The 16883-nt window shown below is 35.7% G+C and overlaps 1 protein-coding gene across 2 annotated transcripts in view; it reads left to right on the top strand.

Moving 5' to 3' along the window:
• Positions 1-16883, top strand: part of TBC1D5 (TBC1 domain family member 5) — a 316725-nt gene that overhangs the window by 122208 nt on the left and 177634 nt on the right. For both annotated transcript variants that reach the window (XM_084207646.1, XM_084207647.1), the window contains one exon: positions 8744-8879. In XM_084207646.1, the coding sequence (XP_084063772.1) occupies positions 8780-8879 (100 nt within the window). In that variant the 5' untranslated portion in view covers positions 8744-8779. The remainder of the gene's footprint in view (positions 1-8743; positions 8880-16883) is intronic.

The following is a 16883-nucleotide window of genomic DNA, read 5'->3' on the forward strand; positions in this document are numbered from 1 at the left end:
CTGTTTTGATGATTTCTTTCAGTCTTGACGTTCTTTGGCCCTTTGAGTTACATTTGTATTACTAAAACATAAAGTGTGTAGCATAGCATGGTGCCTGTGTGTTTCTGAAAGTAAAACTCTTAAATACTTAAAAGCATACCATAAACAGCAGTAAACCTAACCATATTTGGAAGAACAAAGCTTTAATTTAAATTATGTTGAATTGTTTTGTAACCAGGTAGATAAATTATATTCTAAAATAAAACCAAGTATTTCTTACATTTAATGAGTTTACAGTTGTTTGAATCTTTTTAATATGAATAGGGTTTTTACCACCTCTAGATCACTCTAAGAAAAGGGAATAGATTTTTAGTTGAATGATGAGTTGATTTGAACTCTTATGGCATTATTCCTTCTTCTCTTTCACCTTCACTAAGGCAAAACTTATTTCTTTCACTAAGACAAAATTGTTTCTTTCACTTTTATGTCATAGGTTATATTTTCTATGCTCTTAATAAGTCTCCTTGCTTCTCTCTGGACTGCAGCAGCTGGTCCTTGTCCTGTGCTGACTAAAGAGGGATACAGTATTTCAGCTCAGGCCTTAGCCATCTCAGACAATGGGAAAGGACTTACATATCTCATTTTTATCAACTGTTCTGACTACAAGGAGCCTTTTCTGGAGACTTCAGTCGAAAGGAAGAAATGTGAGGATGCATCAACATAAAGTTTTCACATCTGGTGCTAAACATAGTTTTTGTGGGTGGTTCAGGGCATAGGCTACATTTAGCTGTTGACTTTGGATCTTTTTTTGGTTTGTTGGTATTTCTTTTTTGCAGTCAATGTTAGATCTCTTAACAGCCTCACTGTGGATCTGTCACATAGTTTGCATTAAGAATAGCTATAGTTCTGTGTTAAGGCTGTGGGATTTGTGATTTTTTTTTTTTTTGTTTTATTTGGAAATTCAAACTGCAAAATGGAGGCTTGCTTTGGCTGGCTATTTTGTCTTTTTTTGTTTGGTTGGTTGGTTTTTTTTTTGTTGTTGTTGTTTTGGTTTGTTTGTTTTGTTTTGTTTTGTTTTTTGGTGAGACCATGCTGAACATAAAACTATAGCATCAGGTATTTAAGATGGTTGATTGCCTTTATACTTTCATTGTCACCATTTTCAGTGCAGAAGACAGAAGCTGTTTAGCCATAAATGTCAGGTTAACTGTTCAGAGCATTCCATCTTGAGAAGAATTGTTGACCTGGATGAGAGGGGGCTGTGGCTATAAAACTTAGTGGCAAGCATGACATAAGGATTTTGATCCTCTCTGCATTATTCAAGGTTTTCTTCCTTAGTTAAACTTGTGTTTCTTGCAGAATCACATAACCTCCAGAAAACTGGAAACCAGCAAATGTGTGGACTTGTTCCATGCTTGTAACAAGTGCATAGCTATCTTTGAAATTAATAGGATTTTAAAGTTTTTATTTAAGAAAAAGTTTTTTGTCTGGTTTTTTTTTCAACTATCATATGAATTACCAAGACAATACATTGTCATGGTCCCAGGCTATTTGTGTTGTTTCTTATCCCTGACATTTTAATTCACTACTGAATTTATACTTTGCATGTTAAAGTACTGGTAAGACATGAAACTTGTAGGGTTAAAACTGTAGACAGTGCTTCAAAGCTCCTATGATAATTGTTCTTAGGTATGTATTCCTTTACTGTGGCTCTCGAGACAACTATTTAATAGATAACATTTGAATAATACAAATGTGTGGTTGGTAAAAATGGATTAGGGTTTCAGGGTGGTACCAATGGGTGATATTTAATATTGAATGACATGTATTAAGACAAATGCTTTTATATATAATTTATTTGGCATTGTAAATGCATTTATCTTGTGAGATACAGACTCCCTGTTGCCACATGAAGTATTCTGGAAAGGTTTGGAGTAAATAAATAATAAAACCACTTTGATATACAATCTAACAATATTAAATATTAAGACTTTCACATGATTGATTTTTATACTTAATTAACTTATTTAAAGTCCAATGTAACTCTGTTTTTGTATTAGAGATCAGACAGGCAGAAGTTAAAATGCAGGAAATGTTATTAAATGGGACAAAATTAATTGCATTTCATGACCATCAGACTCACTGGCTGTTAACCTGTCCATCAGTGGCATGATCTTGTTTGTTTTGTTCTGGATCCCAGCTGATGTTAATGTTAATCTGCTCCACCACTTCAGACCATTTTTTATGTTTGCATCATTCTATTTTAATGATACATAATCTGATACATTTTATAAAAGAAAACAGACTTGCTTTATTCTATCCAAAGTTAGTCAAATTGTGCACTTCTCTTCAGACTTAGTAAGTCTTCTTCCCTAGGCATGTATTTTCAGTGGGTGGTGGCAACCTGTGGAAGTGGCTGAGTAGGAATCTTAGCTGGTTTTGAGCTGCTCTGTGTGTGTGGGAGGGTTGTTTGGGTTGGTGGAGTTTTTTGGCGGTTTTTCTCTTGGAGGCACTGGTATCTTCTCTATTTATATAGAGGTGGTGATAGTAAAGAGCTCAAGTGATGGAGAGCAGAAGATCACAGTGCTGTAAGATAGATGGTCCCTGTGGCCTAAGTAGAAAACACTCCTAGAGCAAAGAAGAAAGCAGTGAATATTATAGGTAAGAACAGATTTTTCAAAAATACTTATTAATGAGTGTCCTGGCAAAATATCCGGCTTGAAACAGATCAAATGGTCCTCGTGTCTTCATTTTCCAAAGTTCATATTCAGGACTGTCTTCTACTCAGCCCTCTAGTTAACATGCTTTTTCTTTTTAATTCTTGGGTCAGGATGAATAATTTAATTTGGTCAGTGAAAGAAAACCCGTGATATGGGACTGCTTCAGGATGATTTGGAAGACATCTGTGCTTCATTGCTTTAAATAAACACAATGCATGTTTATTCCCCTAATATTTAATTTCTTACCTACTTTAAAATGTTTTCACATTCTGGAAAATCCTCACTTCAGTGTTCTACCATGCTTGATTACTTCATAAGCCACAAATGAGGGGCAGAGTTGTGAACCCTCATAACATGATGCTGTCAAACTTAACAAAACATGCATAAGACCATTACCACATCAGACACTTGCTTTAAGTGAGGTCGTTTTAATCAATTTGACTTCACAGGGCAGCTAATTTATCACTTAGCTAAACAAGTATTTCCTCTACTTGTCATCAATTTAAGTAATTAAAATAGTAGACTTTGGATATGGCATGAAATAAAGGCCCAAAGATAATTTGGAGAAGGTGGTTGATGCAGTCTAATAGAATGAACGCAAAGTATTATTTAAATACTTTGGTATGCTTCAGTAGTTTTCAGAAATGTGATATTCAGGTAGCTTTGCTGGTATTGATGGAAACTGATTTTTATTTTTAGCATATCCAAGATTCAGAAGCGTTGTTCAACATCGTCCTCAGAGTTCAGCGGGCTCTCATTTTCTTTTCTTTAAGCATAAAATGTTTTGCTCTGTTGCTTGATTGTTTAGAAGTGAGAGGATGTCAGAGAGCAAGAGTGGAGCAAGTGCTGCAACTTGGGCAGTTCTTCAGCCCTCATCCTGAGTATCTCTCCAAGCCTGCAGTTCCTCTCCTTACATTTTACCATGGGAGGGAAGGGAAGAGAGGGAAAATGGGCGTTGTACCAGCTTTGCCTAATTCTGTTTCACCTACTCAGTTACACCTTCAAAATACCCTTGCTGAAACTGATTATATTTTCTAATTTTGCCCAAACAGTATGAATACTCATCACTTCTTAAATGTTAATTTTGATATGTTTTGGTGTGTTTTGTGCTTTGAGTAAATAATTTTTCAAGGTCCGTATAAACAGTGATGATTAAGGGAAACATTTTTTGTGTGTTTAGGTTTTTTAGATTGAGCTAATTTAGTCACCATTTCTGAAACAATGCTTTTCATCCATAAACTGCTTATTTGAATACTGAAAACTTTTATTCAGTATCTGTGGCAAGTGAAGATGTTAATGAATGTCTTATGACATGAAATAAGGTACAGTATTCATGTTGAACTGTGCTATGTTTTGTTTATGAAATGCTGATTTATCAACATTTTTGAGATTAGGGTAATCTTACCACTTGTGCTTGAAGTAGTGAATAGTCTCACTACTAAAAGAATGCAAAAAATTTATTTTTATTTCAAACTTTCCATCTTCTTAATGAACATAAGTTATAATAATTTTATTATATGAGCATTTATTATAATCTTTTTACAGCTTAGTCTTCTGCCTTGTACAGTTCTGTGTAAGTGTTTTTGCAATGTTTCACCCAGCTCCGGTCCAAAAGTGATGGGTGCTTCACTGGCAGTACAGCTAATGATAGAAACATATCTCAATTAGACTTTTATCTGTCTTGTATTTCTATCTAGCTAGATATGACTTCTACATATTAGTGAAAGATGAAGTGAGGCTGAATTGAGGCTGTTGCCACTGACAGTCAGGAGAAGAAGTGGTTTTTGGTTTTGAATGTTTGAAATGTAATTTTGTTTAAGCATTCCAAACTCACAGGTTTGTATACAGGCAGAATGGCAATGCTAATAAAGGCACGATTATATAAGACTGCTTTATGGCTAAAGGTGGTAGAAATCACATAATGTGTTAGAGTAGCTAATAGGGAAGGCAAAATATTTGTAAAGTCTTGGGTGAATAAACTTTCTGACATCTAAAAAAGAAGCAAGCAACTTCCAAGTACTAAGTACTCACTAAGAGTAAATACCCAGTGAGAAAAAGGAAAGTTAGAACGGGTATGTTAAATCAAACTATCTAATGCAGCAAGTGGTTTATCTCTGCTGTGTAGAAAGAGGTTGTTAGTTAGGTAAATGTCAGTAAACATCAGTTAAGTTTTTCCTAATGAAAACAAGTTGGTATTCGATCACCTGTGGAATACAAAGGAGGTGGTGGGAGAGGAGATGATACGCTATAAGCAGGTACCTCCACAGAACCCTTTTAATATCTGCTGGAGCTCTGTGCTGGAGTCTGTGAGCCTGTCTCTGGAGGGATTTTTGGTCTCTGTTGAGAACAGATGTGCTGACAAGCTGCCTTCCCTGAAAGGCAGACTGGATTCACCCCACGTGGGGTCGTCAGTGAGAAGCAAACCTGTAGCACTGTCCTTGGTGGCACATGAGGGCTCCTCCTGTTAAGGCCAGTAGCCAAAGAGTCTATGCCTGCCTTTTCCTTGGGCTCATGATTGGATTCGTGTTTCTGCTAATTTCCTTGACTAGATAAATGTTTCATACATGGTCTTAATTTTTTTCTCATGTATATTACAGAATGGTTGAACTCCCAGTAGTGGGAAGCATGCCTGGTGTTGTGAGTTCCTTAGCCCTTCAACTTTGGAGGTTAAAAAAAGAGTGCAAATAGGTGCTTTCACTGAGATGTTAGGGCTAGCCAGAATCAGGTCTTGTAATCCAGTAATTGAATTTCAGGGGTTTATAACATTTTTATTGTTTCACACTGAGAATGGTTTTAAATTGTATCTTATTTAATATGAACAATATGTTATAGGCTATTACAAATCAACCACAAACCTGTGAAGAATTAATCTGTCTCAGAGTAAGATCCCAAGTGTAATTGTAATTGTTTAATAGTTCCCTTTGCTCTTTGTTAGAAGAGCAGAAAAGAACTTCAGTATAAAACTGTGAAGAAAATTGCTTGGACTAAAGAGTGAAGACTGATAGGTAGTGATACTTTTTTTAACTCTAACCATATGTATCCATAAACAAACACAAATAACCGATTAAATCACTGTGCAGATATCAAAAGTAAATCTATTCAGCTGTTTAAAGCTGCTCTAACAGTCTGTAAAGTAAATTATGGTGCATGTAGATTGTTAAGGTACGTCATTTAGGGAGTATTTAAAAAAAAAAGAAGGTGGATACAGAAGAGGACATAGAAGAGCAAACTTACTAGGGCTAAATTGATACCATGTTATGGATGTAAGTCTGAAACATACTGTGTCTTAATTAAGTGGTGGCTGCTAAAGCTATAATGGCTGGTATGGTCATTTTGTGCCTGGTTCTCAGTTTGAAAGACGCTCAGGATTCTGCTTTGGTCAGATTGTGTAGCAATCTCTGAAGGAATATAAAAATAAAAAGTTAAGCAGCACAGTCTGAAAAAGCTTGTAATTTTAGTGAAGACAAAATCAGCTGATCAGGAAAAAGATATTTACAAGTGTGTAGCAAAAGGAACAAGAGCAGCAGCTAAAATTCCAGCAGGAAAAAATTACTTCTGCAAAGTTGGTGGGGGTTTGTTTTCTTTCTTTAAATAAAATATTTTTTTCTTTTATTTATTTAAAATATCAGGTATTTATAAACATCTCTTTATATTTTTGCAGCCATAAGACTACAGGTAAATGTTATTTAAGGGGCTAACAAGTTTGTAAATATTTTTCTTCAAGATACCATTCAGGCAGTTTTCATTGTTACAGTTTTAAAATTACATAGGAAACGCGTGAAGTATGCATACAGTCATAGCACATTTTGTTGAGCCTTTTATAGAATTGTTCAAGGCAATTCTGTGGTTTAGTGGTGTGGTTTTTTGTCACACAACTTTATGATTGTAATAATTTAACATAAAGGTGTACCACTGCTCAAGTGTAAGGCCTACCTTCCCTGGGTTACTGGCTCCCTGTTCCCAAGACCTTCAGATGTTCCCTGCTAGCTGAACGGAAGTGAGAAATGGTATGATCATTTCATCACTACAGTGCCAGGGCAAATAGAGGATAAACCCCTCAGGGAATACAGCTGAGAGAGCATGCTTTTGAAAACAGCCTGGGTGCACTGGTTTCAAGGAATTGCCTATTAATGGCCCAACTAGTTAATTATTTAGGGTTTTGGGGTTTGGGGGTTTTTTCCCTCTTAACTTACTAGGAAAATTAAGAAGGTATAGACTATAAAAAGGTCTTAAGAATCCCAGTTCCCCTTCATTTATTGACAGTAAACTGAAGGTATAAAGCCTACATGGTCAATGTCATCATACCTTCTAGGAACCAAAGGAAAAGCATAATTGAAGTGATTTCAGATTCGTTAATATGCCAGTCCTGAAAGCGTAGATGCATACCTCTTCTTGTATCTCTTTTTTTATTTTTTTCTAAATATAATTTTGTGGCTGTTAGAAAGTTATGATACTTGTAAACAAAGCAGTTAAAGTAAGTGATATTTAAAACTCATCTGGCAGTTGTAGGTAGCTCCTTAGTGTGCTTGGGCAAATCAGACCTATTTAGCTGGCTTAGGTTTTTTTGCGTTGTGAGTTAATAAATTCCTGTACAGTGACTAAAATGCAGTCTTGACAAATGTACTCTTGCACTGTTAATGCACTGGTAAGGTCGTTTCTCTTTCTTATGCACTGATCATAGCATAGTCTGCTTTTCACCCTCTTATTGGCATCCTCTAATTTGTTGCAGCCAGTATTAGCTTCCAGCACTCTTCAAATGAACTTCTAACATAGTTCTTGTTCAGTTGCTTGATAGTGATGTGAGTGCCATTCAGGAGCCTGTGATGATGAATCTGCATCACCTACTTCCTTAAGTTTCAGTTCTGCCTTTTGGCCTTCATTTTTGGAAGGTACCTTTGTAAATGTTCACCAGCTAGTTGATTATGTTTCTTAAAATGCTTCCTTAACACCATCTTTCTAGAAAGTTCTCCTGGTTTAGGAATGGTATTCTCCAGTAAAGTTTTCCCTCTGAAACCATTGCATGGCACACAGAGCTCATTTGCTGACTCCTGCCTTCCCTCCCTCCTCCCTGTAGTGGGATGGAGAGGACAACGGGAGGAACAAAAGGTAAAGATCACAGGTTGAGATGAGAACAATTTACTAGAAACAGCAATGAGGTAAGAAAAATTAACAGTAACAGCAAGGATGCTGACAAGAAAAGAAAGAAACTAATGACAAGATAAGAAGAGAAACCTTCTTGCTCACTGCAGAAACCCTAACAGCAGATAAGAAGCAACCACTCCTTCCAGATGAGAGCCAGCATTACCCAACCACTCTCTCTTCCACACTTACTTGACAAGAATCTTCCCAGAAAAGATTCCCTTCTCCCTGCCCTGGTAATGACATGACATGGTATAGAAAAACCTCTGGGCCCTGGCCATGCCACCTCCTGGCTACTGCAAAACCCTGTTCTTGCCAGAACCAAGACAAAAGTTCAAAAGTTAGTATAAATCTTGATAAAATCAAATTCACCTATCATGCCAGTCAGTATTAATCCATTCTCTTTTTGTGTGTCTGTTGCTGTTATGTTATACTTGACCTATAATTTCTGAAAAAGAACTGATTAAAGGAAGATTTTCTGGGATGAAAAGCCTTGGGTCCAGAACAGTGATGATGATGGTCTTTCCTCAGTTTTGCTCTATAATCTTCATCATGACCAAGAACTAGCATCAGTTCTCCTTGGAATCAGACTAAAAGATGAGTGGGGAAAGCTAGAAGGAAAGAAAGAGGCTGTTGCCCTGTTTTACAGTCTTCAAAACCATGCTTGGACTTTAACTTGCAGTGTGATGTTTGTAGGAACTATAACAATTCTTTTGGACTCCAAATAATACAACATTTACAGCGTTCAAATGAAAACAGTGTTGTTCTGCTAATTAGACAATGAATGGTGATGATGTGCCTGGAAAATAAGGGGAGGTTTTAAGTACTTTTGTTCTTGACTCATGCAATTGAAAAATAGTTAAAGGAATACTGAAATGTTTGTTTCTCTGGTTTTTTTCTTCCAGATAAATACTCATCAGTTGGAATTTACTACTGCCAGTATGTATCATTCTGTATCTGAAACCAGTCACCCTTTGCAAACAGAGGAACAAGAGATAGGCATTGATCCCTTGCAGAGTTTTTTGAACAAGCCAGGGGAAGGTGAGTTTGTATTTCTGTGCTCTTTTTTGAGTTTATATCTTATGTAAGTGTGTCATAATAACTGTACCTGTCATAATTTGTTTAATTCACTCAATGAAGTTGAACAGGGCAACTTAAAGAACATTTCACAGAGTATGTGAGGAACACTCTGACACTAATGAAAACCACGAAAAGTCAACTTTCAATTACAGACAGAAGCATTAGCCAAATGTTTAATGTGCTGTCATCCTTTTTTAATCATAAACCAAACACTGACTTCAGCTTAAGAATATTGAAATGGAGCATGACTTTATGTTAGTTTCTCAAGCATGGACTCTTACACTGGTTTGATTTAGGAATCTTTTTTGTTTGTTTTCCTTTTTATTTCTTTTTTTTTCTTTTTCAAATTTGGTTCTTCAGTGAAGTTCAGTATGTTATTTTGGACAAAATTATGCAAATAAAAAGTCTGATTTTTGTTTGATTCAGCCCCTATGTTTTTATTTGAAAAAATATCTCAAAGCTGAGATAGAATGAATAGGCTCTAAAGATAGAAATTACTACATAACCTGAAACAAATTAGTTAAATGCAGTATTTGGAAGACCCTAATGAACAATGAGAACAAACTGCTTGGATAATGCAATGCCTGTCTGTTTTGCTCATCTTTTCTACTTATTTGCTAGTAGTGACAGTGTAGTTGGTTCGAAGAAAGTGATAAGCTTAATGAGAAAGCTCGTCCTTGTCATGAAAACATTCCTCAAGTACTCAGTTATACACAGTGGCACCTTAACTACCTGTAATTTTCCAGTCATTGAACACATGTACCAGGAGGGCAAAATAAAAAATTTATTTTAAATTACAGAGTTGAAACAACTTTGTCACATTTTCTAAGTCCCTCACCCCGATCAACTGCTCTATGTGGGTGTATCTGTTTATAAATCCTCTGTTTACTAGTGCTTATTAAAAAGCTATGTCAAGTTCTCCTCAGTCAGGTTTATTACTTCAGTTTTTAGAAGAAGCTGATGTTTTGCTTCAAAACATATTGGTAAAACTTCATTGTCCCTTTGAGTTAATTTTTTCACGGGTTCTTTATTGGTTTACAAAGCTTCTTCAAGGTTTAAAAATTACAATGTACGTCACGGAGGAAGTATTTTAAAACCTGACAATTAAATGAAATAGCTTTTCTAGGCAGTGTTTCTTTTCTATTACATTTGACATCTCAACGATATGAAGCCATTTTAGCCTGATAAACCAAATGCGTTTCTGTACATATTTTAGAAACTTGAAAATAATCTTTTTTTCAACAAACTAAAATAATAACCATTTTCAAGAGGACAACAGCTTGCTTCTAGGCTACCCCAGTCAAGAAAAAGATAAACATTTTCTTCCAATTTCTATTCGCTTTTAAAAAAAATTGATAATTCCTTCAACTCTGTTTCAAGAAAAAGCAAAATTTTCACCCTGTTAAAAAAACATTGTAAGTTAATTTTACCCTTTATTGTGCCCAGAAGCAATTAGTTACCTTGACTGAAAAGGTTTCTCATTTTTATCCCAACCTTAACATTTCTATGACATACAAAGTTATTAGGATTGAATTGATGTTTAAAAGTGCCATTAATTCATTTACCCCAAATGTTCATTAACAATGTAAATGTATGCTGATGTTCTATGAGACAAGGAAGTGACTAATGACTCTTCGCACTAACAACACTTAAAATGAATAGAAACTTTAGATAGCTAATCTTGAAGTAATCAAGACCCTCATTCAGCTTGGCATCTCTGTATGCTCTAAAACAGCTGTCAACTGTTAAAAATATATACACAACACACACATACGCACATGCAAGGATAAAGATATGTAAATACATGGTTCCCCAAGTCATAAAGGTTACCAACTATGGTACATTTTTTATGTTCTATCTATGTAAATATTTTATATAAAGCATCCATTTCATCTTCATAGCCTTTTTTGCTGTGAAACACATAGTGCATTTTAATTTGAAACTTTATATATCCAGAATAAGTCTTTGAAGTTTTAATGTTTCATTTTAAATAAAGCATGTGTATGGTTGGTGTTAGCTCTTCAGGCATCAAAGTATACAGTTGTTCCTGTCCATGCAGTCTGTCCATCGTTGTCTTCACAAAAGTATTTCAAGACAAGGTTTTTCAGTGCAGCCTCAAGTTTCAGGGGTGATATAGAATCAACTTGGTGAAAATCTCTATCTTAATTCTTTTGAATCATGAATCACAGAAATACGGTGGAGTGGTGATCCACTGGAGCCATTCTGTGCAATATTGTAGAGTATCAGTATATCTGAGTTGTGTTTTTTAAGCATGGCTGAATGCTTACCTTGGAGGCAAAGTGATAAAGCCTTCACTGAGATAAGGTGATTGGAAAAAAGCTCAGTGCTGATAAGGGTGCTGAAAATAAATACTTAGTTACTGATCTAGTCATATTTGTAAATCTGCATGAAGTGTTGCATTTTTAGCATGTGCAGTTGATACCAAAACTTGATGGAGAACCAGAAGATGTCATGTCCAGCTGGAGTTATGAAATTCTCTCACAGTTTTCATAAAATTAAAGAAATCTCAAAAATACATGGATTGCTCTTAAGTATAGCTGCTTGGAAAACTGCGTTGACTACTTTTTGTTCATTTGCTGTCAGCTTGAAAGGGTATATTGGATAGGATTCCAGAAATATGTTGAGTCTCGTAGTACTCAGTGCTTTTATTAAAATTTCAGTGAAGGAATAGAGAAAAAACATGGTTTATTTGGGACAGGATGATTGACACAATGGAGAGTAGAGGTAAAATTCAAAGTATTCTTGAGATTTTGGAGAAGTGGCCTGAGAAGATTAAGACATGGTTCACTAGGAACAGCTGCAAGGATTAATGTTGCAGATGCTAGGCATGAGACAGTTACCTAGCTGAACAAATGAAAGTAGATCATTACAGATGAGGTAAGTGTCATTTGGAGAAAGGTCTGGGTGTTGGTAGCTCTCCAGATTTTATGTAACTGATAAACTTTGAATCTTGAGTTATGATAAGCCATGAGAATGTGCTTGCTTGCAAGTTTAAAAACTTCAGAATAAGCCTTTAACTGTAAAGATCTTTAACTGTAAGATCTTTTTTCTGTCCCTTTAAAACATTTTTTAAAATCCATTAAGATAGTATTTTTGTCCTTTTCTGTTGATTAATTTGGCCTGTGTTATTTGCCTTATGTCTGATTTTTCTTTCAAGATACAAAAAAGGTACATGCCATATATGCATTAATTTAAGCTTTTTTAAATAGCATTTTTAAATAGTTGATTAGAAATTTATGACAGGGATTCTCAATTTTGCAATCTAATACTTCAAATGGAGGATTCTAGTTATTTTAAAAAAAATTAATTTTTGGTTGTTTCTTGTGGATCTGGTTGTATTTTAATTTACATGTGTCTGGGTATGTGTGCATTATTATGTTTTCTTTTGACTACTGTAGTCTTTTGACTTGATGACATCTTTCTGCATTCTCTCTTCTAAGAATCATCATGCTTTTATTCACTTTATTCTAACAAGATCTTTGTGTGATCCCCTCTGAAACAGGGATCTTTCAAAGAGAAATTGGTGAATCATAGCTCTGTCTCCAGCAGAGGCTTTGTGAGACCTTAATGAAATTTCAGAAACATTATTGTTGTACCTTCTCCCTGCATATTGCATCTGACAAACTGTTTTTCTGACTTCCAAATGCTCAAGGTTTCTGTTACATTGAAATGGGATAACTAGGTTAACTTTCTGCCATGAATTTTCACTCCAAGTTACAGCGTCCACCACATTCCAACACAAGTTCCAAAGAGCGTGGTAGGTAGTATTCCCATTTCATTGATATAATGAGAAAGTTGATCCTCTAAGGACAGACTGGAACAATGCATTTAATACTCTTCAATTTAATTTGCTCAGTATCACAATTAATACAATTAAGGTCACTTGAAATGAAACTATTAACAAATTGGGTAATTTACTTTAACAATGTCAGTGTGTTCTCACAATTACGTTTGCTTTAATTAGTGTACAAGCTTTTATTTAATAGCATACTTCACATAGAAAAATGTAATGTGTTCTTTGTTCTCAATAGAAGAAAAGGGGAAACCTTTAATGGGTCAGAGTGTTTTGAGTTTGGCAGGATATATTTCATGTGTAAGGGCTACTGTTGGTGGTGAGGACAGAGAAGGCTGATGTTGCTGGAAGGACAAAGATACCTACTGGAGTGTGTGACTGAAATTAATCCCGTTGAGCCAGATAAGTTCCCAACCTCCTACTTACTATTGCATCCCTTCTGATTCTCAAACCTGCTGTGAAAAAATATGAGAAAGGATAAGAGAGCATTCATATTTCCATTTTGGCCATATACTGTGTGGGTGTTTCCATTGCTTGTCTTTGGACAATAATGCTATTCTGCTGTTAACCTCATAGCCCTGATCTCTAGAAAGTATTTCCATGGAGAATTGTACCTTACGTGAAATTTGAGATACCTGGCTTATATTTGTGTCATACAGAAAACAAGTAGAAAACAGAGGGGAATGAAGTAATAAAGTAAATGCCATCTTTTCTGGACAAAGCATGTGTTATCGAATAATTTCCCCAAACCTAATGCACATGAACTGTTTGGCCCTAGACATTCCTTACAGGGTTAAGTGAATTTTTGCTGTAAGAAAATTGCATTATCTTCTAACTGGTCCTTAGCTACTCAGTGTTATAAGTCAAGGGGTTTTTCCCCTTACAACCCTCTTCACCCAGATATACAGTGCTAATGTGAATTGCCCTGTACAGCATTTATTTACCTCAATTTTTAGAAATCAATCCATTTAAAGGAAAAACACCTCTCTGTGTGAGAAGTACTTTCCTAGGTAAAAGTAATTGAGAATGCAAATACAGTGAGTTGTTGAAGACTTGCTATTTTCTTATCAAATATTTTTGATAGTATATTTTATGATGTCATGTGTGTCATATCATGTGTGTTATTTCATCTTCTCTCCAGGGAGCAACATGTACATGAAGTATAGCATTGTGTTTTTAAGAGTCCTTTTAAATATGCATGCTACTGTGTGTTTTCATTAAAAAGATTGAAACAGAGAACCTCTTTGCATTATACTGGAACAGAAGAGCTGAGGGTTGTGATTGTTTCTTAACGTCTTTGGGGTTCCATGCTGTGGTTTACACCAGGCCTGAAAAAGCCCTGTGTCCTTCACTGGGGAGTTTTACCCTTCAGCCAGAAATCTTTAGTGTGCCCCACCAGTACAGTTCTTGCTAGTGGTCCTGTTCAAAACCTTTGTGCTTCTCCTGCAGGGCTTGATTTCCTCAGGTATGATAAAGGAGAAGCCATCCTCAGTCTGTTTCACTTCATATTGGATGAATAAAAGCAAGAATGGTTTTTACATCTTCAAACGCCATATGCTAACATAACAAGCATTTTAATATTCATTTATTAATAATAACTGCTGTTTAGCTTGCTTTTAATTGAGCTGCAACCGGATTGTAGTGACAAAGGCTTTTGGAGCAACACAGTGTATCTTGAGCTAACTCAGGCTGTCACTAGCTGCTTCCCTATGACTCTTCATTTTCCTCTTTTCTGTATTAGACATTTTTATTAAAAGATCAGTTTACAGAGAAGCTATGCATGTATAAAAATGCATATATTTAATATAGTTAGTTGAAAATCTAGCTATCTTAGCTATCACACAGTACAGTTTTTACTTGAAAGACTGTATTTGTACAGGTGTTGACATGCTCTTAGAAATTTGCTTCTTGTGGGCCCTTTGGTTTCAGTGCCTTACTGCAAATTTCTATTTAGGAATTGCAGGAGTTTTTTAAATGACTTCAGCTGTGGGAGCAAATGTGAGTAGCTGCCATGGGCTAGTGAAATACCAGCTTTAAGAGATGGATTCTCCTCTCTAGAATCAGTATAACGGGAGGTTTTGGTGGCTTCACATGAGTTGCACATTGCCTTAACTGCAGTTTGGAGGTTATTCTGTAACATGGGTAGCTGGCACAAACATCATGTAGGGAAATGGCCTTCAGTGGTTGATATGGCAGATACTAGGGATGACCTTTTGGACAGCGATGTCTGTTCATGGAATTGTTTGGGTTGGAAGACAAATTAAAGACCATCCAGTTCCAACCCCCCCACCATGGGCTGGAAGCCTCCCACTAAATCATGTTGCTCAGGATCTCCTCCAGCCCGACCTTGAACACCTCCAGGGATGGTCATCCACAGCTTCTCTGGCCACCCACGACTTCTCTTGATCCAAGTGAAATTTTTTTGATGTTCATTTTGGAAGTTTCACTCTAAATCATTATATGAAAACAAGACCATTCTCACTAACAACACTGGCACACTACCTCAGTTCAGTCATCTGAGCTGGGAGTTTCCAGGTCATTCCAGATACAGCTCTGCCTGAATACTGGCATAAATCACTTGTCAGCCTCATGTCATTCTTCTAACAACTCCTTGTGACCCTACTTTGGGAAAGGCTGATTTGAGCATTTCTGTTTCTTTTCCTAGCTCTTCCCAAATCCAAGTTAAAGATCAACTAGTTGGCTCTCATCTCGCTTCCTAGTATCTGTATAGTGTAATAATACTTGTAGTATAGAAGGAAAGAATGCAAGTTAAATGCAAAAGAAATTTAATTTTTTAAAATAAATATTACATGCTTAGAGAACCTTAAAATACCAAGAAGAAATTTCCATTTAAACTATAGTAACCTACTGAACAGCAAAATAAAACAGAATAATCTTTTTAATACAACCTCTGTAAATGTAATTAAAAGTGGTTTAAAACTAGTACATTATAAAAAGTTATACATAAGCTAACAATGAGAATACAATCATTCTTTTGAATATTTTACTCAGACTTCACACAGAAATATAATATGAAGGTTACTGGCCATAAATACCTTAGATATTAAGTGTTTCCAGGAAATGTTCAAATTATGTTAAATGGCTATATCTCCTACATATGGAAAAGGCAGATTCTCTTAATTTAAAAAAATTGAACTGTACACATTTGATTGTACTTGTGTATGTATAATGAAAGACCAGTAAATCAGAATTCTAGCTGAGGCCAGCATGATTGGTACAGGATAATAATTAAATGTCTAGGTTCACTTCTGTCCTGATGTACTAAAGATTGTAATTTACAAAGCAGTGTATGAATTGTGAGCAGCTAGCTGATGTTACAGACCTCTGTGTCTGAGATTAAATGTACGTTAAAACATTTTTAAAGAGCTTAACTGTCACAAATTTGATTGAATTAGAAATTGATTGTTCTATATAACAGAAATATGTTACTACGGATGGGATGTTTCCTGTCTTTCATGTATGTGGACATTTATAAATACCTGGAATTCCTGATTTTAAAAAGAGAAGGTTTCAACCCACTTTCACTCAATTGATACTGCAAAGCTTCAGTTTTAGGGTTTTGATTGGCTAATAAGCCTTATTCTTTAGCCTCCATGGTACCCAGGGTACTCCCTGCCCTCGTCCTCTTCAGACATGCAAAACTGAGACACATGAAAGGGGAGAGAAATAAAGTACTGTCATATTTAAGTGGTAATAAATTATCTGGTAAGATGTGTATTATTTATTGACAATCTGGCCTTTTAACAAAGAAAAATAGGCCTATGCTTAGGTTGCCACTGCAACAGCCGAAACAGCTGATACTTTAATGAACAACATACTGAGGGCCATCCAGGACATAAGGCAAATTAAGCAGGTTACAAACTGCATATCTTCTGTTTAGGTATAGGAGATCTCCCCAGCTCTGACAATTAGCTCTGCTGATCAGGCAAGCAGACAGACAGAAACAGAAGGAGGCCATTTGTATCAATTTGAGGAACAGAACTAGTAATGAAGTAAAATATCTGTACCAGGTAGTTTCACCTCCGCTTTGGAACAGATATTTCTAACTGCTGGTTTCAGCTTTGCGGTAGCAAATAAATAAATAAATGTGTGCTGCTTAACAAAAGCTTATTTTCTGTTGTTTACAAATT

Source organism: Fringilla coelebs (assembly GCF_963513975.1).
Source record: "Fringilla coelebs genome assembly, chromosome: 1".
NCBI lineage: Eukaryota > Metazoa > Chordata > Aves > Passeriformes > Fringillidae > Fringilla > Fringilla coelebs.